Here is a 24541-nt window from a genome sequence, read left to right on the forward strand (position 1 = left end):
GTGGGAGTTAAGGGAGAATAAAGGGTAAAGGTAAAGACTGACCCACGCAGTATGAATGTATGGCAGTACAAATATGCTGATTCCATTGCAGTGATGCATTGCACACTTACTCACAGCTTGCTTTTGTGGGTTAGGGTTAAAAAGTTAATAGAGAGTTTTTAAAGTCTTGTTGGCATTTTATTAGTCTCTATTAGAGGTTGTGTTCTTGTGTTGCTAAAGAGTGGTGGAGAAGTAATTTAGGGTCCCTGGGAAGCACAATTCTCGTATTATTCGTCAATTAATTGTTTAGTTGGTAGTACAATTCTGATTATAATCTTCTAATGGTCAAAATTAAATTGTTATAAAAGGTTAACGTTACCATTCCAGTAAAACTCGAGATGGTGCTGGCTTTATAAATGAATAATTCGTTTTTGCTTTCCGTTGTTGGTCAGAGAAAGTTAGAAAATGTACTCAATCAAGTGAGGCTAAATGATTAATTGACTTATTTATAAGTATCATTGATAGATATATTCAGTGAAATATTTGAGTTGTTTGGGAAAGCCCAGGACTTGTGTAGTGCTAGTTGAGGACACGGGAGGTCCTATATAGAGACAACATGCTCCCTGTGAGGTCATGTTAAAGGGGAAAGGAAACATCAATTACAGCTATAATATTCCGGTAGTTTATTCATTTTACAATGGATATTGATCGTAATATTTATTGTATATGATATTACTCGCCAAAAGAAAATTAATTATCCGCCGGCCGGGTGGGGAATTCGCTCCGGGTATCCATACCGGAAGTCAACACAACGTAGCAGATATGGCAGCGATGGAGGAATTTTGCAATGAGATGGAAGTTTTGAACGATGAATTTGACTATTCGTCGGGAGATGACATTGATGTGGAAGCATCTACAGTTACCAGGCATCCCATGGACTATGCTTATGAACCGATTCGGTCGAATAGAGTGGCATACGATCCGGAATCCGCCGAAAGTACCGACGGTTCTGAACTCGCTGAGTGGGACCACTAGTTCCAGTACCGACTCGGTCTCAGAGGAAGAAGATGTTGCTCAAAACCCGGGACGAATGGACAACACATATTGGTGTACATTAGGGATGCACGATATTGGTTTTTTGAAACCGATACCGATAACTTCCTGCTTCTCAAGACCGATACCGATAACCGATAATACAAATTAAAATTACGCCACTAATTATTTTAACGCGATTAACGCATGTGTATTTTTTTTTCCACGGCCGCCCCGTAGCTTCAGAGCGCATCGAGTTTAAAATACCATCTACAAGCTGATGCTGACAGCCCTGCTCCTGCCGCCCGCTTGTGGCAGACCACACTTCCACGCTCACCGGCAGGCACCGACTGGCCATCTGGAGGACCGTGGTAAATTTGGTTTTATATTGGACGGTGGATATTCGACACATTCGAAAAATCTATTTAATACTGGCTTCGATAGGCGATTTTTTGTCAAACCAACTTCGATGTGTTAATACAAGGCCCGCCTATATAACGCAAAGCTTTTTTTTTCAAAAAACCCACCTTTTGATTTTATACTATTTTTTTAATGTTAAAAAATGCTATAAATCTATTATGCGGCTTGGCCTTTTCACCTACACATGTCAAAACACATCTGATGAACTCAGCTAACTGCCCTACACTTAACACAAAGCTTTTTTTTTCAAAAAACCCACCTTTTGATTTTATACTATTTTCTTAATGTTAAAAAATGCTATAAATCTATTATGCGGCTTGGCCTTTTCACCTACACATGTCATAACACATCCGATGAACAAAGAAAAGTACCCTCTGCATGAGAAAAAGCAAACACTCTGATTGTTAAAATGTTCCTCATCATCAAAATTGATAACAGTTCTTTGTTTTTGTCTTTTTGACCATGTTGCAATATAGGACATATACAGTGTTTTCAACTGTCAGTTAAAATGTGTAAGATGTTTCAGGTGACTGATCAGGTTCGAAGTATTAGGGAGCGCTGGATTTGTGAAGAACTCCCCTCTTCCTAAACCACTAACACCACAGTACTGGCAAAACGGGAGGAGCCGAGTGCAAAACAAGCGCCCCTCATCCCAATCCACCCACACCGCAGTATTTTTTCTTTTTTTTTACCCAAAAAAAATATTGTATATTATCGGGGCTATTAATACTGTTATCGGGATGACGTCATAATTCCTAATATCGGACCGATAATTATCGGGCCGATAATTATCGTGCCGATAATTATCGTGCATCCCTAGTGTACATGTAACAACTGTGTGGTGATGCCATCAGAAAATATCAAAAAACATACTCTGTTATCCTCTTAGGCCCCACGGAACCGAAATTGCGTCATTTGCAGGAAACAACGTCTAAGGAACCTTAATATTTAATAAACTATGAATATTTTTATATCCATATAACGGGAAAAAACTAATTTAACTGATCTTTTTCATTTATTTAAAAAAAAAAAACACACACAATGCTAACAGTGAGCCTCTGAATTAGCCCAGAGCGAAAAATGCTAACCTATTACTGCACCGCAAATCACTCCTAGCTCCCTTATTACTTATCCTAGCTGCACATCCAACACATTGTTTATGATCGTAAAGACACAGAATCTCACCTCAACACTGAAAGATACAAACTCGCGAGGTTATCAACAAAAACGTACATCAAAACAAGTGGCACTAGGTACTAACATGCGCTAGGCTAACGGCTTACCTTCCTCATTGTCTGGTCTAAACTGGTATTCAATGTCATTACAACGATAAAGTAGTTAATCCATAGGTTAATATCCAATGGGGCTGTGTCCCCTTTGAAATGTTCTGATATTCTATAAGCAATACAACTGCAATTCCGTTATCTGCTGTCCGCTCTGTGCTCCGTGCGCTCTGGGTCCTGCAATACCATCCATTGAACACCTAGTCCAGCAATACTAACCTTTGTAGGGCTGTTTTCGACAGATGAGCGTGTGTATGCAAGTTTAATTAGTTGAGCTATAGAACACCCCCAATTCTCCATTGTACGTCATAATAATAGCTACCATTTAGTTTGGACGCGATTGCGTTAGTTAATAAGGTCACACTGTGTCAGTAAATACATGTGTGAGCTAGTAATCTGGTAGTGCTGCAATATTTACCTCTCTCTCGGCAGCTGAAGCAACTCGTTTGGTGGCTCGAACCTCACGTTTGTTGACACTGTCATTGTCTTGCGCGGCCGACGTGCTGGGACGGTCGGTGTTCCCGACTGCATACGTTGAGAAATCGAATATTGTGGGAACAGATCCTGGCTTCAAATCCAATGTTTTGTATTGAACCAGGCATCCAGACTCATCAAACCTCATTTTGTGGACATAATCGTCATTTTTAAAGTGTTCGCTGCACACATGTGCGTACTGATTCAGCGGCGGATCGGACCGTTTCATGGAAATAACCTATGCTTTGAGCAGCTTCTCATCCGTTAGTGGCAGCCTATGGAAATGTACTTCTTCCTTCTTCGTATAAAATCCATTTGTGCAGCCTGGGGCAATACAATAAACTCCTGACGACGACCGTTTTCTTTTAATGTAAACTACTGGTGCATTGCACGCCATGTTGTTTGTTATTGAGCTTTGGCCCAGGAAGCCGTACCCACTCAGTGACGTCACTGGGAAAGTCCCGGAGCAATGGAAGCGCCCATGGTCATTAGGCACGTATTTCAAAAAATAAATTCCCGTATCTCGATCGTTTACATTGGAAATAGACTAGATAAATACATTTCCTAATGGGAATATTGTCTCATGGAAAGCAGTTTGAAAAGTGTTTCCATTTCCCTTTAATGCTAAACTAGCATTCTGGTAGCATTTAGTACGATCTAAAATTGCTTACAGAGGAGTTTGAGCAGCATAACACACAGTCAAAATTCACTGTTTTGTGTTACACTGCTGCATGAAAATCACAAGTTTAGCCTGAGTAAGAGTTGGTTGTTATGCAGGACACAGTTGAGTTGGAAGAAGACTTTGAGCAGTGATGTTTGTTTCCTACCTCTTCCATTTTCTCTTAAGAGTGAATCACACAGATTGTTTTCCCCTTGGGGCCAAGTCATCATTAGAGGAATATTATGGTCATGTTCTTTCCTACTTTTTGTTGGGACATTTTGAAAACAATGTCCTTAAATGTGCGTGGCATGACTCTGACATTAATTAATAAAAAAATATCAAGTAATTTTTTTTTGGCTTTAAACAAGTTAAATATGTGTATCCTCTAGGGGTGTAACGGTTCACAAAAATGTCGGTTCGGTACGTACCTCGGTCTTTAGGTCACTGTTCGGTACGTTGTCGCTGCAGCAGAAAAAATTCTCACAAAACATAAAATATTTCTTGTTTTTTTTTTTATTATTATTATACTGTGAATAATGTATTCACTCAAATAAATACAAAATAAAATAAACATTAAGGTGCAGCATTTCGATGAACTGAAATAATCTGTATTTGAACTGTACTAGTACCTAAGCAGCCAGTTTGACATTATGACTTGCTTGCCATTGTATTTTCATGTTTTTTTTTAAAGAACAATTAACTTGTCCACATTGCTTGCCGAAAGGGCAGATCTGCTGGCACTAACAATGTCTCCTGCTGTGGAGGACACCCTCTCGCTAGGGACAGAGGTAGCAGATACAGCCAGGTAGCGCTTTGCTAACATGGCAACATAAGGATATTTGACGTTTGTAATAGCTTTGGCTCGGTCTGAACTTTTTGCGAGTGGTGGAGGCTAAATGCTAGCGGGAGTTGGGTTTGCACTTCAGTCTTTTTACTTTTGGTACCGGTGATATTCACGTTCGGGTGATGCCTTTTCAAATGAGTGTGCAAGTTTGATGTATTGCCAGCCACGTAACCAATTTTAGTTGAACAATGCCGACAAACGGCTTTGGTTCGGTCCACCTGTCTTTGTCCGTCATCCTTGTACGTAACTGCGAAACCAAAATGTTCCCAAACCGGAGACTTCAATGTAGGAATGGGCGATTTTTTCGGCTTTCATGATTAATTTGCATTTTTACTTTCCTACGGTTTGTGAAATGGCTGAACCGAAAAATCGCGATTTTAAAACATTTCTAGACTCCGCAGATTTGTTTTGCTTTAAGGGACTCCGTAGTAGCTTACTCTCTCACTTTCCAGAACGCGCACAAAACTCAGCCACATTGCCTGTGACTACCCGATCTGCAGCTCTGCCCGATCTGCTGTTGTTATGCTGTGTTCGTTGTTCGTTGTTGAGCATAACAGAGGACTCAGACATTGTACATTACATATATAACTAAACACGCCTTTTCTCCTCCTTATCTCTTTCATGACTTTTAATTTAATATGGTTTTGAACGCTGTAATCAATACTCAATACACGAAAAACTTCACGGCTGGTTTCATTTCTGGTAGTTCCGGATGTTGTCTCATGCTACCCACGTCTGTAAACAAACGTATTCAAATAAACTGTACCTTCATTTAATATTCAGCAATAATAATATCTCGACGTCTATACAGTAGTTGTAGTGTTGAAATCAGTAGGTTTCGGTGTGCAACACTCCGTGTCATATCGCTACTAAATTCACCTCTATAGTAAATGGTATATTAGCCACATGCTAAATGCTAACTGGAGATGAAGGATTTTCAGAATAAAAGCTTAACAACTGCGCACGAGAACTTCTGGTTTTTCAGTATAAAACAGCATTTAAACTGACGGTATTTTAAGGTACTTTATGCTATCAACAACATTGATTTTAATTTATAACACTGTGCGCATGTGCGGAGCTGCAGATCGGGTAGTCACATAGCCTACTACAATCACATTCACCGCTTCACCGACAGACGTACCATAAAAATGTCCACGAACACAGATGAAGAACTCATTCCTAAAAAAGGTGCTACTTCAGTTGTATGGAAGTGGTTCGGGTACAAGCGGTCATACAGCGAACAAACAACTGTTCTGTGTAAGGTCTGTAGAAAGACAACTTCCTAGAAAGTTAATGGGATGTTATTTTGTTTGAGGGTATTTTTTTATTATTCATTTCATTATTTATTATTTGTTGTATTTCATTTTACAAGTTTTTTCAGGGATGGCCTACAAGAGATTTTTTTTTCAGTTCGATTTAAAAAAAAAAAAAATCTTTGCACATTAATGACAGCCAAGTGCCGTGGTGCTGATTTTATTTTTTTTTATTCTTGAACAACTGATTTGTTCACATAGGCCTAGACTACTTGGTAATCTCATTTATTTTTATTGTGTTATTAAAGAAAATATGTATTGAAATTTTGGCCTTGGTCTGGTTTGTTTAGAAAAAATCGAGGTTTAAATCGAAAATTGTCCATTAGTTAGAAAAAAAAAAATCGAGATTTTATTTTTAGGCCAAATCGCCCAGCCCTACTTCAATGATGCTGGAGGATTTTCGAGCTCAACTTTATCTGCGTTTGCCATTTCGACTGTTCCTCAAATTACTGACTAAATTTGAACGCATCCCTGTGACCAGCTCTCATAGTATGCCTCTCGTCCAATTAAATGACTTGGTCGCTCTATGACGCGTTGAACCCAATGTGAGCAAATTACCCTGAATCAGTGTTTCTGCCAGACCAGGGCTGAGAGGGCGTCCACCCCGAGAGCGGGGTTATAGATACTGTCTTTCTACGTTAGTGAGTCGCATCATTTGGCTCGGCTCTCTTAAAGCGCCGGCTGTTTCGGCTCCCAAACGGCTCTTCGTGTTACCACAGTTTACCACGGAGCCTCAGTTTCGCTGCTGCGAGGCTCTGGTGCTCGCAGCTCACGCGCGTGCTCCACTAGCACTGCTCATCCCGTCCAAATCGCGCACGTTCCGTGTTGTCCTGTAGCAGGCACCGCCGATGTCGGGGAAACGATCTTCAATACTCAGAAAATAATCCCACCAGACTCCTTTGCCCCTCCAACCGAGGGATGTCCTTTTTCCTTTTCGTCATTTCAAGCGATAGAAACTCTCGATCTTCTCTCGAATTATTAATATTTTTGCACGCCCTCGGCTCGAGTTCAGGGCCCCCTGAGCTGAATAAGGGCGTCAAATGGCGGCAAGACGCCCCCCTGGCGGAAACGCTGCCCTGAATGCTGCGATGCAGCACCTGAGATTACTTCCAAAAAGTTGTTCACCGAAGGGCCATACCGAAATTATTCGGTACGGGTACGTATAGTGCTGCGTACCTGGACTCACATTCAGGTTCAGGTCCGGACTCAAGTCCAGAGGTTCAGGTTCAGGTCCGGACTTATAAGTCCGGACCTGAACCCATGGCTTGTGTCAAGTTGTGTGAGTAACTAAAGTGAACTTATTGTGAGCTAATTATCAATTGAAAATTAACTCATAATCAACTCAAATTCAAACTCATCAGGTTTATTGTGCTCCCTTCCAACTTGTGTCCACATTTCTCTACAAAGTACAAATGTAAAAAAAACACTTTTTGCCACTTAGTCTACAAATGATTTGACAGCAACTACAGTGAACTACAACAAAGTTCAAACATTTATTTCATTTACCAAACTAAAGTAACCAAACAGTCCCTGAGCTGACTGAGCCTAAATCCCTAAAACGTTGCTGAAAGGTAGAGTGTACAGTAGACTATACACATTACACTGTTACACACCTACTATACAGTATAGGCTACACTGTAGTGATTGTACAGTCGGAGTGTACTGTCTGTACACCATGTATTTTCTACAACGCTACATGTGTACATTATACAGTGCATACTACATACATACTGTTAGAAATTAAAATCAATGTTGATATGGCGTAATTTTGAATTAAATACACTATTTAATTTAAATCAGTTTTATTCTGAAAAAAACGGAAGTTCACACTATTAACTTATTACTTTTATTCTGAAAATTCTTCGCTTCCGGTTAGCATTAGCATGTGGCGAAATGCTACGTTTTCAAACCGTGAATCGAAGGTGACATGACATGTGATGTTGTACACTGAGCACACTGGGATTAGCACTCATTTATTGACGCTGAATAACATTTATCAGGGAATGTTTAAATAACCACAGACACCAGAATATACGTAAGTGCTCGTTTTTTTGCGAGTCCAAGTACCGGTTCCCGACGTTCCGGTTTTATCCGGACTTGAACCGAAACTTTTTACAAGTCCAGTACCGGTTCGGCGTACCGGTACGCAGCACTAGGTACGTGTACCGTTGCACCCCTAGTATCCACTCACAAACAGATTATGCTGCAGGATTCCAAGCTTTATTCACTGTGTTTAGTTTATCTATTGAGAACCACTTATCATCATCCCAGCAGCTGCCCTAGAGGAATTTGACAGGTTGCTTGAACAGGCTCCAAACTGTCTGGACACAAATTGACCACCTTTGCTCTCAGTGTTCCTCTACTGGCTGTCTTACAACATGTGCCTGCCTTTCACACTGCTTTGACTGCCAAGCAGCAGACTAAATATAGACTCGCTGCCCTGTTGGCCAGGGCACCACTGACCTCCAGGGCGAGTATAACTACTCTCAAAGATGACAATGATCCTCTTTTTTAATGCTCAGTCATACAGGGTATTAGTTTGGAAAAAAACAACTTGATTTTCAAAAGTAGATAATGAGGGCTGCATAGGTTTTTTTTTTTTCCTTGTCCGTGTTTTTGAGGGTGTTCGAGAAGGGGCTAAAGTGCCACTCAACTCAGCATTGCACTAGGATCATAATTAGAGATGTCCCGATCACGTGATCGGGGATCGGAGCCGATCACGTGATTTTCAAAAGATCGGAATCGGGAGGGAAAAAATCGGGGATCGGGATTTTTTTTTTTATATAAAATATTTTTATTATTTAATGTTACAAAAACAAAAATGACCATGTTCACGTCTTAAAGTCATCCTGAGGACTTAGTTTTGGTTTAAAATTACACAACATCATGTATGTGTTGCTTCTTTTGGGCTTGTTTTCAGACCTGGTTGCTTATTTCTCTGAAATCTGGCAACAGAGTGGGCGCAGTGTCTAATAGTAGCAGTAAGCTAACGAGAGGCTACGTTCAGCTGGTGACTCGGGAGTCGGGACAGAGAAAATGTCAGGAGTTTGGAAGTATTATAAAATTGAAAGCGAAGGCAGTGTAACAGCCAGATGCAATGTTTGCAAGGCAGAGGTTCCGCGTGGTGGAAAGAACAGAGCTACGTTCAACACGACTAATCTAATACGCTACCTGAGAAACAAACACCAACAACAACACGACGAGTACACAGCGGCCACTCAGATAACGGCACTGAAACAACCGACACTTTCAGAGACTTTTAAAAGGAAAGAGAAACAGCCCCAGAACAGTGAAAAGGCCAACACAATAACAGCCAAGATAGCTGAATTCATCGCGTTGAATGACCAGCCGTTATCTGTTACCTTTTTTTTTCTCTTAATGCATTGCATAAAGATCGGATCGGGAAAAATCGGTATCGGCAGATTGACAAAATCAAATGATCGGATCGGGAGCAAAAAAAGGTGATCGGGACATCCCTAGTCATAATGCATTTATGAGATGAATGAATGTCTCTTGAATGACACTTTCACCCGTCTGGTACAACGCTAGTCATGAAATCCACTACTCCAGTCATGAAATCCAAGACGTTTCTCAGAATTGATATGCTTGTGGTGGCTGGTGTATACTGAGCACTGCAGTTGTTCAATGACTGTCACTGTAGTTGGCATTTTTAGACTTTGAGGATCTCTATTAGTAATGGTTAGACTTCCATAAAGCCGGACTCAAACACTGCGGAGCTCCATGGCCGTGTTGGGATCTGGAGCAAAAGTTTAGGAGTCTGCCCGGTCCAGAGTGCGTTCACAACCTTATCTCAATCCTGTGAACATGTTGTTTTTGAGTGATAAAAGTGATGGCTATACTGCTGCCTTAGTATGTAACTGTTGCCTTGCATAGTCCTGCATTGATAATTGTATTCTGCTTGATGATGGACTTTTTAAAAGCAATACTTTTCCAAACTATCTCTAAAACTCTCATTGTTATAATAATGTCATCATGTGTTATTCTGTCCCTTTCTTCACAAACCTTTTCAGATTAGCATGTTTAACGTCAGAGGGAGGCTTCCCCTATTAATACCAGGGTTTTGTCTAAACCGGGGGATAGGGGTGCTGCACCCTCCTACTTTCGGCATCATGCCAAATTGCATATTTTCCCTGTAAAATGTTAAAGTGATGCCAGACAACAATATTTCTGTTCGTCAAAACTGTATAATTACACAAAAAATAGGAAAATCGTGTCAAATAGACGTTAGACGGGACTCAGCTTCGTTTTCACAGAGCTCCGAATAAATAGGGTATCAATGTCCATCGGTCTGCCGGTGGACGAGTGACAGGCAGTAAATTGTGATTTCTGAATTAGATTGTTTCTTCTACTGTAATTTTTTTTGTAGAGGAAGTAAATAAACCAACTCTGGATTTATTTGTTGTTTGAGTGGCAACATATGACTCGGTAGCTTTAAGACATGAAAAAACTCTGCCACATGGTTCCCTTGGAAGAGGTGGAGAGGTGGGTGTTTTTCATCTGCTGGTGGACTACCGGAGAGATTTACAGCAGGAGCACACACCGTCCACCGCGGAGAATAAACAGAAGGGCAACCATGCTCCGGGGTCTTCTTCGCTGCTTTTGGTGTATTTTGTGGCGGCAGCAGCGCCAATTACAGGCCCGGCATATGTACTACAGCGGTCTCGTGTGAACGGACACGTTAATTGAGCCGAATGCGTGTGAACGGAAGACTTTTTTGAAAACGCATACGGTGCGTAAATGCAAAAGTTCCCGTGTAAATGGGGTCTAAGTCTAGGATGCCCCCTTTGCTAGAGAGATGGGTAGCTTTTCTCTGCCAGAAACATTGGAAGTTGTTGTTTGACCCACTGAATAGTGATTTATATTGTGCTTGATATAGAGCGCTGCAGTCATAAATGTTAAAGGTCACATGTCATGGTCCTTTCTACTGGTCATAATACCATTGTTGAGGGATATTACAATAGAAAAATACTGTGCAATTTTCCAAACTCACATTGTTTCGCATACAGCATCTCTGTAAACTACGTGTATTCACTCTCTCCACTAAACGGCTCGTTGGAGCTCTTGCCCCCCCTCCCTGTGAGCCCAGTGTGCTCCGATTGACCAATCCACGGACTTCCTCACACACACACGCAGCTCAGCTGATGTCTCCTCCGGGCTGCTGCTGATAACAGACAGTTGCGATCGCGGCGAAATTCTCTCTGCAGACCCATTCTCACAGCGTTTATCAACCTTTTTCTTCTCAATATCAAGCCACACTTATTGTTTTTACTTCGGCTGAGACTTTGTGTGTGCTCAGGGTGATTCACAACGTCCGATTGTTTCACGTTGTGAATCGCGCTGAGCTCCATGGAGGTGTGATTTCCTTGTTTAGCGAAACACAGCCAAACTCACCCTGAGCACACACACAGTGTCACCTTTAAACCAAGAAATTAGTTGACATTTTAGAACTTTCAGGTTCCCTTCCCCAAGTCTGTGTTTTTGTTTTTAAGTTTTGGGTTATGACAAAAAAAACATGGTCTGTGGTTAATACACATTTACATTATTGTTACATTTGTTCTACAACATACGTCAGTAAATACCCAACTAATAAATATCTGAAGCTTTTTTGTGTCTTCAAATACAGTGAATAAAGAATAACCGTGAATAAAGGAGATGACTGAGCCTCACCACGGTGATGTGGTTTGTTTATAGCATCACGTTAGCTCAGCTATTTACTTCTGGCAATTGCATTTATGAGTCAACTATTCTTAAAGCGATGTTAACATGTGGAGATTATCTGTAACAATACGTCTTAGTATGAAACGTGTGTTAGCTACAGCATCGTCATGGAATAAAGGAACTGTACTCTGACGTCTTGTCTGCATGTATTAATTAAACAGTATTTATTAGTGATCAGTTTATAACTACACCATCCACCTTATGTGAGAGTGCATATGAGGGCTCAGCTCTGCTCTGTAAATGAGTCCAGTTCTGAGAGTCCCTTTATGCACATGAATCAATACAGCGGCCGCTTATAGTGATGAGTCACAGGAAGCTGACAACTGTCCCAGTTTTACAGATACAGAGTTGTATTGGCAAAGTCCAGATAATACAATAAGTCATGCGGTCGTAATTAGGTTATTTATAGACGTTTTAAACCAAGCTTACTTTGGCAGATATGATCAGCTGAAGTAGGGAACAATTTGGTTTATCACATTCGTCCAAACAAATCTCTAAATCACTTTATTACTCTGGTATTTGCAGAGTTGTGTTAAAGTTTGGTATTTTCCAGTGAATTGTGACGGGTGGTGGCTTTTAAACTCTGGAAACATTGAGCAGTAGCTGGAAGTTCTTAGGCCTTCTGTGTCTTATTTCTTTTTTCTGTAAGCATTAACATTATGCCCTTTTCCGTTTGGACAAAAAGAAGAAGATGAGGTAGGGTTTTCCTGACAGATTGATTTGGGCTTACATTCCTCCCTTTTGGGCTACATTTATAAAAGTGATGGCCTGTCTATTCAATGGTGTGTCTCTTATTTGGCTCTTTACATATTTAAAAAAATGTGTATCCATTTGTTGGTCATTGTCAGTATACATTACAATTAAAATCATATAAATATATTTTTTTTCCAAAAGGTTTTTCTCCACATAATTGATGCATGAGGGTTTTTTTAAATGTTGGGGGAAAAAAATAAATGAAAAAGATTTATAATATTCATTCAAATATATATATTAGTAATAGCCGAGAACAGTTTCTGCCTTGTTTGCCATAACCACTTCTTGACGTAGCAATTGCTTGCAGGAAGTTACTTAAAATAGTCACTTAATGTTGTTACTTGTCGATGGATGCACCTCACCTGTCTTGGGATGAAGCAGCTTGTGTCGCTAAGGAGATATAGTCTCAATACACAGCAGCATAATTAATGTGATTATACCAGTGATGGATGGAAATTAGAGAATGTTACTCAGTCAGTGTCTGTTACAGGGTTCGTACGGGTGCTTGAAATCCTTGAAAATGCTTGAAATTTGACGTGTTGTTTTCAAGGTTGGGAAAGTGCTTGAATTTTGGGAATGGTGCTTGAAATTGAGATAAAATGCTTGAAAATGTAAATGCTTTACTTTTACAATAAATTGCTGTCTGACTGAATAGTTCGCTTTTTCGATTAAAAGAAAAGAATTGCTTCGCTTCTACATAAAACAGCTCCGCTGCGGCCTTCCCGCGCTATGCGCGCGACCTGCAAGTGTTTGTGTTACGTGTGACCTGGGCATTCTGATGAGAGTGATAGATGACTGTGTGCCAGGAGGCTGCCGTTTCAACGAGCGTTGGCTAGCAGAAGACAAATACAAGCCATGGCTAAGAGTAGGGTCAAGCCCACGAGTAGCCTCCTGCAAAGTTTGCAACAAATAACGATGCGAGAGTCTGCGCTGACGAGCCACATGAAAGGTACGCCGTAGAAGAGCATTTTAGATTAGGCTAACGTTGCATGTTACATTTGTTTAAGCTAACGTTACCAAGCTGAATAGCAAACTCGATTGAGGGATAATAATAATTGCAGGGGACAATCATTTCAGAGGAGCGTACCTATGTTATGTGCGTTACAGTCGCCATCCTGTGGTGTTCAGAGGATGAAGCACTCACGGCATTTCGTGTTATAGTCATGAAATATAATTATTGATTCGACAGAGCGATTTTGAAAGCAATGTATTTCTACTGGTAGTATGTTTCGTGCCTAAACCAAATGTGACTTGCTCTATCAAAATCAGTCACATTGACCCGAAGACACATTTTCGTTTGTATTACTGGTCTGGGGGAAGCTCGCGAGTGTGTTTGTGTGTTTTTGCGTTTGTGTACCGGGGAAACACTCCCAAGAAACACCGGCTGTTGTTTTGCTTGCTGTGACGTTAAATTAGTCCGTTCTCCGCTTGTAATTATGCCGAAGCTTCAAAGTTGTATTTATCATCTGAATTTGCCGAAACAAGTTTAATATTCTGAAAGCCTTTGTTTATTTGAAAACAGATGAAAATAAACTGTCTTTTATATAAAATTGAAGTATTATACAAGTAAAACTACATTTTGTTTCAATCCCATGTAATTGTAGAATGAACACAGTCTTCCTTTGAAGATGTATAAGTCAGGAGTCTTGAGTAGTCAACATTACCTAAAGTCATTGTACACATTTGTAAATATTATTTTCCACTTGTTACCATTGTGAGTAGTGCTGCGTACCGGTACGCCGAACCGGTACTGGACTTGTAAAAAGTTTCGGTTCAAGTCCGGTTAAAACCGGAACGTCAGGAACCGGTACTTGGACTCGCAAAAAAACTAGCACTTACGTATATTCTGGTGTCTGTGGTTATTTAAACATTCCCTGATAAACGTGATTCAGTGTCAATAAATGAGTGCTAATCCCAGTGTGCTCAGTGTACAACATCACATGTCATTTCACCTTTGATTCACGGTTTGAAGACGTAGCATTTCCCCACATGCTAATGATAACCGGAAGTGAAGAATTTTCAGAATAAAAGTATTAAGTAAATAGTGTGAACTTCCGGATTTTCAGAATAAAACTGATTTAAATTAAATAGTGTATTTAATTCAAAATTACGCCATATCAACATTGATTTTAATTTCTAACAGTATGTATGTACATCACTATGTATGTAGTATGTACTGTATAATGTAAACATTATTATTATATTGAACTTTGTAGTAGTTCACTGTAGTTGCTGTCATAAGTCATTTGTAGACTAAGTGGAAAAAAGTGTTTTTTTTACATTTGTACTTTTTAGAGAAATGTAGACACAAGTTGGAAGGGAGCACAATAAACCTGACGAGTTTGAATGTCAGTTGTTTATGAGTTAATTTCAATTGATAATTAGCTCACAATAAGTTCACTTTAGTTACTCGCACAACTTGACACAAGCCATGGGTTCAGGTCCGGACTTATAAGTCCGGACCTGAACCTGAACCTCTGGACTTGAGTCCGGACCTGAACCTGAATGTGAGTCCAGGTACGCAGCACTAATTGTGAGTCTATTTTTATGCAGCTCTGCGTGATTTTGTGGCTACAATTCAGGCTAATACGCTACCAGAGGTGGAGAAGTACTCAGATGTTGTACTTGAGTAAAAGTACAAGTACTCAGATATTGTTTGAGTAAAAGTACAAGTACTCAGATCTTGTACTTAGTAAAAGTAGAAGTACTCAGATCGTGTACTTGAGTAAAAGTAGAAGTACTCAGGTCTTGTACTTGTGTAAAAGTAGAAGTACTCAGATCTTGTTCTTGAGTAAAAGTAGAAGTACTCAGATCTTGTACTTGAGTAAAAGTAGAAGTACTCAGATCTTGTACTTGAGTAAAAGTAGAAGTACTCAGATCTTGTACTTAGTAAAAGTAGAAGTACTCAGATCTTGTACTTGAGTAAAAGTAGAAGTACTCAGATCTTGTACTTAGTAAAAGTAGAAGTACCAGAGTGTAGGAATACTCTGTTACAGTAAAAGTCCTGCATTCAAAATGTTCCTCAAGTGAAAATAGAAAAGTATTCTCATCAAAATATAGTGAAAGACAGTAAAAGTAGTGATTGTGCAGATTGGTCCATTTCAGAATAATATATATGATATGTTTTATAATGATTGATCATGAAAGTGTTCTCAGAGCTGGTGAAGGTGCAGCTAGTTTGAATGGCTTTGTAGACTGCAGGGTAGCTTGTGGATTTACTCCAGGTGGAACTAAAGTCTGATTTAACACTTGATTATATTTCACATCATTCATCCACATCTGTGAAATAACTAAAGGTGTTAAATACATGTAGTGCAGTAGAAGTACACCATGTACCTCTGAACTGTAGTGGAGTAGAAGTACACCATGTACCTCTGAACTGTTGTGCAGTAGAAGTACACCATGTACCTCTGAACTGTAGAGGAGTAGAAGTACACCATGTACCTCTGTACTGTAGTGGAGTAGAAGTACACCATGTACCTCTGAACTGTTGTGCAGTAGAAGTACACCATGTACCTCTGAACTGTAGAGGACTAGAAGTACACCATGCACCTCTGAACTGTAGTGGAGTAGAAGTACACCATGTACCTCTGAACTGCAGTGGAGTAGAAGTACACCATGTACCTCTTACTTGCATTCACTACCAACCTAAAAGTACCTCAACAATTAATCAATAATGTATTGAAAAGTTATTTGGCTGATTGTTGTATATCGGCTCAGCCAGGTTATATGGGAGGCCCAGTCTACGTACAGATCACTAATTTTGAAATATTAAACTTAGTTTTCTTTTCTTTAATTTTTCATCCTCGTGTAGAATGCTATCACGAAACACACATTTGGTTGTTTATAGCATAAAGAACATCTGATTTAATGTGAGGTAGGGAAATAATCATTTGAGTATGTGTATATAAATATGTAATTTACAACAGCTGTAAGATCCTTGAAAAGCTGGAAAATGCACCCTGAAAATGCTTGAAAAGTGCTTGAATTTGACTTTGGAAAAGGTGTAAGAACCCTGCTGTTAGCTTTCCTGAGCTGATGAGTATTTGTGGCTTTAGAGCAGAGGTGCCCAGTACGTCGACCACGGTCGACTGGTGGGGGCAATGCTGGTAGATCGCGAGTCATTCATAAAAAAAAAAAAATCCAGCTCTGTTAAAATAGACAAAACGGGTTTTGATCCCTCCTCCCTTGGCCTCCCTGCCACTTAATTCAGGAGTTTACTTGATTGACAGAAAAAGCGACCTATCACTTTCCAGTCTGTTAACCCAGAATGCAAAGCGATACAAAATCAGTCAAGTGCCGGGAAAACTCAAATTAAGTTAAAGAGACAAACAAGAGACAAACAACAAAATGAGTGCGGGACCGAGCAAAAAGCTAAAGACATACCACTTCCACACAGAATGGGAGGAAGAATATTTTTTTGTGATGTCACATTCAAAGATTATTATTAGGGATGCACGATATTGGTTTTTTGAAACCGATACCGATAACTTCCTGCTTCTCAAGACCGATACCGATAACAAAAAAAGATTTACGCCACTAATTATTTTAACGCGTATTTTTTTTACCTTGGCCGCCCCGTAGTTTCAGAGTGCATCGAGTTTAAAATACCATCTCCAAGCTGATGCTGCTGACAGCCCCGCTCCTGCCGCCCGCTTGTGGCAGACCACACTTCCACTGGCCACCTGGAGGACCGGGAGGGTGTGTGTATGTGTGGTCCGAGCGAGCGAGAGAGAGACCTTACGGGCATTGTTTTGTTAGCATCTGGTGCTAGCTAGCTGCGCTAACGGATATAAGGAGCTGTTTAAATGAAAACAGAGGAGCGACATTTCGCCACAACTGCGCCGAGCACTTGACTTTATGCAGGAAGCCAGACAGTGGGACATTGTACGAAAAGTCAGCACACTCAGCAACATGATTGCAGCGTCCAGGCAGCTCCGGTTCGAGCATATGCCTTGAGTTGCACATAGCTCCAACGCGCGCGCGCAAACACACACACACACTTTGTATTGTATTATTGTCTTCGTACGCTTTTAACACACCATCGTAGCGATGGCGATGTTTCAGGAGACTGATCAGGTTCGAAGTATTAGGGAGCGCTGGATTTGTGAAGAACTCCCCTCTTCCTAAACCACTAATACCACAGTACTGGCAAAATGGGAGAAGCCGAGTGAAAAACAAGCGCCCCTCATCCCAATCCACCCACACCGCAGTATTTTTTTCTTTTTTTGTACCCAAAAAATATATTGTATATTATCGGGGCTACAGTATTAATACTGTTATCGGGTTTATCGGGATGACGTCATAATTCCTAATATCGGACCGATAATTATCGGGCCGATAATTATCGTGCATCCCTAATTATTATGTGTAAAGCAAGCGTCGCTCTGCCAAAGAAAGGTAACGTGGAGAGGCATTATCGGAGTGTTCACAAGGCATATGACAGCGACTTCCCTCCGAGTAGCGAGTTGAGAAAGAGAAAGGTCATGTATTATTGCTACAAAAACATTATCTCGCAGTCTTAGTGTCGCCAACTCGTTTCTAACAAACAAATGCGTCTATGGTCGGTGTATTTTCGACCTTTCCAATCCAGACGAGATCTCTCTCTCCCCCGTCTGTGTGCGAGGGGGCGGGGCAGTTTACACACACGCAGCTGCTGCATGCAGCAACACACGGAGGAGATGGCGGAGAGAAGCGCTCTAAGGTGTGGTTAAATGTTACCCGTCTTGAGGTGGATAATGCTCGTTGCCAAGAGTGTTTAGCATGTGAGGGCGGTAACACGAGCAATTTGTCTAAACATTTATCAAAAGTGCACCACATTCAGACGGAGGAATGCACCGGGCTCGACTGTCTTTCTAGTAGCCCTGTAGCCCCTTCCACGAGTAACGTTTCCACGTCAGGTGTTATGTATGCTAGTAGCAACACACAGAGTTAACTCAATTATACAAACATGGGTTAATGATTAGAGGTAACAGAGTTAATCTTTATAAGTGTCAGCTATTCTGTTTACAGTTCTGTCATCAGATTATTTAATACGATTTGTTAAAACATTGTTGTTTCTTTTGATGTGAAATATTATTTATTTTATTATTTAAATAAAAAGCAATGTTAATTTTGTTCACAATTTGTTTAGTTGATTTAATAATATATGTATTTTTGAATCAAGTATTCATCTTTATTGTCTTCATTGTTAGTTTCCACATGCCTAAAACAACCTCAAGCTAAATCTAAAAGTTGATGGCTAAATAAGAGCGCTTGAGAAATTGTGCAAGGCATACAGTAATAGTCGATTAATCGTTTCATTAATCGATTAGTCGTTTGTTGCAGCCCTATTGTAGTTATCTCATGTATAAATACAACTTGTTATTCAGCAACCCTTGCAATTTGGGATTTTATTTTTGGTTGGTAGACCTCGGTGAGCTGGTCATTTCAAAAGTAGCTCACCAGCCAAAAAAGTGTGGGCACCCCTGCTTTAGAGTATATAGAATTGAAGTGTGTAATCCTTCTTATTTCATTGTATACTCACCATTTGATGTATTTTCTTTAGTTTTGCATTTGATCATGTCTGTTGGGTGTTGGTTTTAAGGTCAGCAGCACAAAGTGGCACCACATCAAGATGCCAGAAGACATGACATAGTGCTATTTGCTCGTCGCTGGTCTTCAGTTGCAAAAGCATTCTGTTGGTGTGAGCGCGTATGGGGGGGGGGGGAGACTAATGGGTAGAGAGGGAATGCAGCCTTGTATAGGCTCTGCAGGGTCTGAGGGGCCTCCCCCCCCCTCCTCATCTCTTGTGCATGTCCAGGCTGCTTCAGTCACTCACCTGCCAGCCGAAACATGGTGGAGTAACGTAAGCAAGCTTTTTTTTAAATGGACACCCCCTGGGCCAATCAGGTGATGGGATCCGCGGCAGGGCGAAAAGGAGGAGGGAGAAGCACACAGCTTCCAACTTGTCACTATTAATACAAGTTTGGTGTCTGATTTGGTAGTCCAGCAATGAAAGGCAATTTGCTCCTCACTGTCGCTACGTGTGACTGATAAAGTCAGCCGGACAGCCAAGTTATTTTCTGATCTGTGGTTCTGCCAGGCCGGGTCAACAAAAACAACACTGATGACATTTAATCACACTGTCATGGCTTATTGTTGGGATTCAGTGTAGGGCACAGCACTGTGGACACTTGGGAAGATTGTACTGACCATACAGCAGTTTGTACACAGTTATACCGCAGCATCCAGGGCTCCGACAATGAGTCCATCGACAGAAGAATAATTGTTTTTTTAATGCAAAAATTGCAGAAAATGCTGTTGTCAGAATCCCACATATGGGGATTTTCCAGTTTTTCTGTTTTATATCATATTAAATTAAATATATTTTGGGTTGTGTGCTTTTTGAGAATCTGAGATGACATGTTTTGACTATTTGACCAAACAATTATCCTAGAAAATCTCGGCGGATGAATCGATAATTACTCATTAGATTCAGCCGTACTCGGCATGCAAATAACCAAATTGTTCCCAACTTCATCCTGCTCAACTTTTATCCCAGAAAGGATCATTTGCATATCCACTCACTCACCCTCCGCTCTCCCACTCCCTCCTGTTGTTTTGACAGCGTCCCAGTCGAACAGCAGCCTAAAGAAGCAGAGGAGCCGGAGCATCTTCAGCACATTCTTCTGCTGCTTCCGCAACTACAATGTGGACCCCCCAGCCACCAACAACAGCAACACCAGCTCCCTGCCTCCACCTGTTGAGGAGAATGGATCGCCTCCCAAGGTGGGCTACCCCTCCACTGAACACATGCCATTTGTTTTTTCTTGGTGGAACCTTCTTCTTTTTCTTTTTAGTTCTACTTTCTACCCCTCATCCTGTTTTTTTACATGTGTGTGTCTATCTCTCCTGTGTTGTAGTGTGACCAGGTCGAGGTCATCCCTGTCCCTAGTGTATGTATCGCCTTTTTTTTGTTCTCCTTTCCTTTGCATGCAGGCTGAGTGGGCTGGTGCTGGCACATCCGGTTTGTGTGGGCTCCAGTGTCTCCTCGGAGAGCTTTTGCTCTTCCACCATGCTGCGGCTCATTTCCCAGCCCATGGTAGCACTGCCTGCGTGCAAGGTTTAGAGTGCACCTACTGGTTTTAAATGGTGCATCTGTGCCTGATCTGCATGGCTGACACTTGGCGGTTTGTATGCTTCCCAAACATTCTGTGAAACTTACTGTCTAACAAGTAAAAGCATCATTATGTCGTATTTGGTATTTTTGTGAAGTAGCGCAAACACGGCTGTTGTTACACATACATTTGTTATGATTACATTGGCGCCATCTCCGACCAGCCTACCACCCCTCCCCCCCTCGCTAACTGGACCTGAAAACCTCCACCCAGCACTCCAAAGTACCTGTGTAACTGCTGTGTTAACACCAACACTCCCCTGGTGCTCACAACTGCCAGTCCTTACCTTCCTTGAAAACTAAGCTAACAACTAACTAGCTGATGGCTCCTGCTGTTGGCTCACAATTATTGTTTAGCTGCATCCACATGATATACGATTTTCTCTAGGTGTTTTGACCTCAAGGCTCTGCGACCAACCTTGCGGTGAAAACACCTAGTTAAGTGTCTATGGTAACGTACCCTGCTAGCTCTCGCCATTACATACAGTTGATGGGTTGTGCTTCGAAAGGTAAGCGGTAAACTAGGTCTAAATTGAAATAATTTAAACTGAGCGACGCAGAGGGATGCGCCTCCGCCTCGTCGGGCAGCAGAACGGCACCGTCATGTTTAACTGCTTGTCTTGTGAATGCAGCTTTACCTCAGAAAAAAGTACCCCTTTCTGTCCATCAGGAAACTTTGTAAATCATACACACTTGAGGCAGAGCAGAGGGGATCAGAATGAAAACCGAAAGCATTTGCTCCAGAAAATCTGATCCGGTTTTACAAAAATTAACTCGAGCCTTATACATGTATCCCAAGATATTTTATGACCCACTCCACAAAGTTACCTACTGCAAAATAGCAGTTCTGGGTGCAGACTGGGACTTATAGAGACACAATTCTCCCTATTATAACTCAAGTGTAAACTAGAGGTGAAACAATTACATAATGTTGGTTTAAGTCTAACACTATTTTCTATGAATTGCCTCAGGGGCTTCCATGTAAGAATTAAATCCATATATTATGCTTTTGATCCATTAGGTGTTAAGCTCCTAGTCTTTACGTTTGATCCTCAACTAAACAAATGAATCTAGTGACTGAAGGAGGGACCCACATGTGACCTTGGTATCAGTAGTCTAGCCAACAAACCGGTTAAATCACACATCAGTGACTGCATGAGGCTCAACTCCTCAGAAGTAAACATATCGTTGATACACAGTTCCCACATGTTCCCACTTCTTCAAACTGACATATTAAAAAGGGTTTACAGTGTTTGCCCTAGGTTTACTGCTTTGGGGGGTGCTGCCAGGGCGGGATGATGGTGATCCGTGCGGGAGGGGGAGAAGTTACTTTGGTTTGAACAGGGGGTCTGTGGGCCCTCCACCATGGAAATAGTTCTCGATTTGAATCCCTTTTCCTGCCTTTCTAACTAAATATTTGTTAGGACTATGGTGCAATCCAAGAAAATGTGTAGTGTATAATGCCTGGAAAACTTATTTGTGAGTGGACCTCACCTACTCTAGGGGGGTACAGGGGCATGCTCCCCCGGGAAGATTTTTTTTAAGAAGTGAAATGCATCAATCTGGTGCACTTTGAGCACAAGTTAAGAGATTTATGGATACAGCTCATGAAACAGAACTGTATATATTTCAATAATCCAAACATCTTTAGAATATGATCACAACCAATAACAAATAATTTAAACTTGTTTATTTTATAAACGCCTCTCTCTTACCTAGTTAGCATTCTTTCTTTTTATTTATGCATATTTTACTAATCACTCCCCTTTTTAAAACCGTATTTTTTTTTCATTGGAATAATGTATTACTTTATTTTTTACAACTATATTAAATAGATAAAAGTGTGCATTGGAAATATTTGTTTACATAGATGACCAAACAATCTGAGACTCACTGAGATAACTTGGACTAAAGTTAACTATCCTATCACTCGGAGTCCTTTAACCCACCTGAGCTGTAGTTATCAGCCTCTCAGTCCGACAGGAGAGGACTCTCCCTCCAGCTTGTTGTAGAAACGGCTTCTAATATCCGTTAGCTCTGAGCTAGCACCAGATGCTAATAACAACAATCGCTTGTTCACACATGTGCTCACATTGGATAAATAACATAAGCGTTTAGTTTATTTAATAAAAGAGCACATGTTCAATGTGAAAAGTGACCGTAGATTGTTTCAGTTTCGATTTGGCACTATATATATATATATATATATATATATATATATATATATATATATTAAAAAAAAACACCTTGAATTTCAGGGGGTGGGCAGGGTTCCGTTGGGGTGGCGCAGCACCCCCCCAAGACAATGGTAGGGGAAACACTGTGTTTAAGTTTAAGGGATTTCATTGAAACTGAGCGCAGCTTTGCATGGCCTTTTATATTATTCAATCTCCGCCGACAAATCTAAAAGGATTTAAGAGAGACGGTGTCTGAGAAGGTGGCTGTAGCAGGGGGTTATCCGGTTTTGCAGAATCCTATTGGGTGTCGTTTTGAAGCTTTAGGGCCATTATACGCATCTTTTCAGACATGGCTTTATCTCAGCTGCATTGTCTCCCACGGTGATTCTCTTCCTAACACGGTGTTGGCTTTTTCTGCTCGGCATTGCACATTCATTTATGCAAAGTATATCTCTCTGTCTTTCTCCCTTAAGCACTTTCACTCTCTCCATATGGCTGACCTTATCTCCCTCGTCTTCCCTCTACAGCCACCAGCTAAATACCTCCTACCAGAGGTGATAATATCTGACTACGGCAAAAAGTGTGTGGTGATCGATTTGGACGAAACACTCGTCCACAGCTCTTTCAAGGTAAGTTCAAACAGGGGTTTATAATGTATGTTGTGCCCATTTCTGCAATTGTCAGTGTCTGAGCTGGCTAACATCCAACTGCAAGATCTTCGCCTAAACAATCTTAATTTCTCGATTGGAAAATAATCTTGACCAGCATTTTACTTGAGCATTTGCAAATATCATTTGTAAAGCTTATTTTTCACACCAAGGACCATTTACTCCCCCAATGCTTCCATAAACAAAAGGCCTTCTACATCTAAAGTGTATTACAAATCACAGCCAAACTATAACACAGTTTGACATAAGGGTGCATACAACCAAATCGAAGCTCACCAAATCGAAGCTCCATTCGTAACGTTGGCATTCGAATAATCAACATCAATACTTTACGTTGAGTGTCCATGTAGCGATGGACACTCAAGGGCCACATGTTTTCTTCAGGCCACTCCTCTTTATTTTTGTGCTGCTGCTAAAAGCAATTCTATTAGAACATCTCTAAACTATTTAGAAAGGCTCCACAGCTACCTGTCAATGCAGATGACCACTACGCCTCACTAAGGTGCAACTCTCCTCTTTGCACCTTCTCTTTTCCCTCTAAAAAACAAATACATTACTTTGCTTTGTTGTTGTCAAAAACATACCAACACATTTATTTAAAAAATAAATATACAAAGGAAAGCCGTGTCAAAACAAATCTCCACAACTGCAAATTATCCCATTTAAGGCGAGACACGGCAGGAAAAAACATCGTTTTTCTAGTACTGGTCAATTTTGAGATTTTGTGCTATTTTGATTCTATAACATGTTTTCTTTCAGGCGTTTGGAAGGTAAACGTACAAAATACACATTTAAGTGTTTATTTTACTATAGTTTGTCTATTTGCGTCTGTAGATTTCTCCTAAATTCACCAAAAGTTAGCATTCTAACGTAACATAAAGTACCGCGACCGCTGTGTGTACCATGTCAACAGAGATATCGCTGGAAAGCTGTGTCTCTCCTGCACAATCTCATCGGATCCAAATATGGTCATTTCCTTTGTATCAGCAACCAATCGTGAAAGCACAAAGGGGTCTTAAACCAAGAAACGAAATCTCATT

At 40.7% G+C, this 24541-nt stretch overlaps 1 protein-coding gene across 2 annotated transcripts in view; it reads left to right on the plus strand.

The window, feature by feature from the left end:
- Window positions 1–24541, plus strand: part of ctdsplb (CTD (carboxy-terminal domain, RNA polymerase II, polypeptide A) small phosphatase-like b) — a 32759-nt gene that overhangs the window by 2277 nt on the left and 5941 nt on the right. The window contains exons 2-4 of one of the 2 annotated variants that reach the window (XM_034104254.2): window positions 20108–20268; window positions 20403–20435; window positions 23361–23462. In XM_034104254.2, the coding sequence (XP_033960145.1) occupies window positions 20108–20268; window positions 20403–20435; window positions 23361–23462 (296 nt within the window). The remainder of the gene's footprint in view (window positions 1–20107; window positions 20269–20402; window positions 20436–23360; window positions 23463–24541) is intronic. The other variant, XM_034104255.2, reaches the window with a different exon arrangement.

The sequence above is a fragment of the Pseudochaenichthys georgianus genome, chromosome 17 (genome assembly GCF_902827115.2).
Source record: "Pseudochaenichthys georgianus chromosome 17, fPseGeo1.2, whole genome shotgun sequence".
NCBI lineage: Eukaryota > Metazoa > Chordata > Actinopteri > Perciformes > Channichthyidae > Pseudochaenichthys > Pseudochaenichthys georgianus.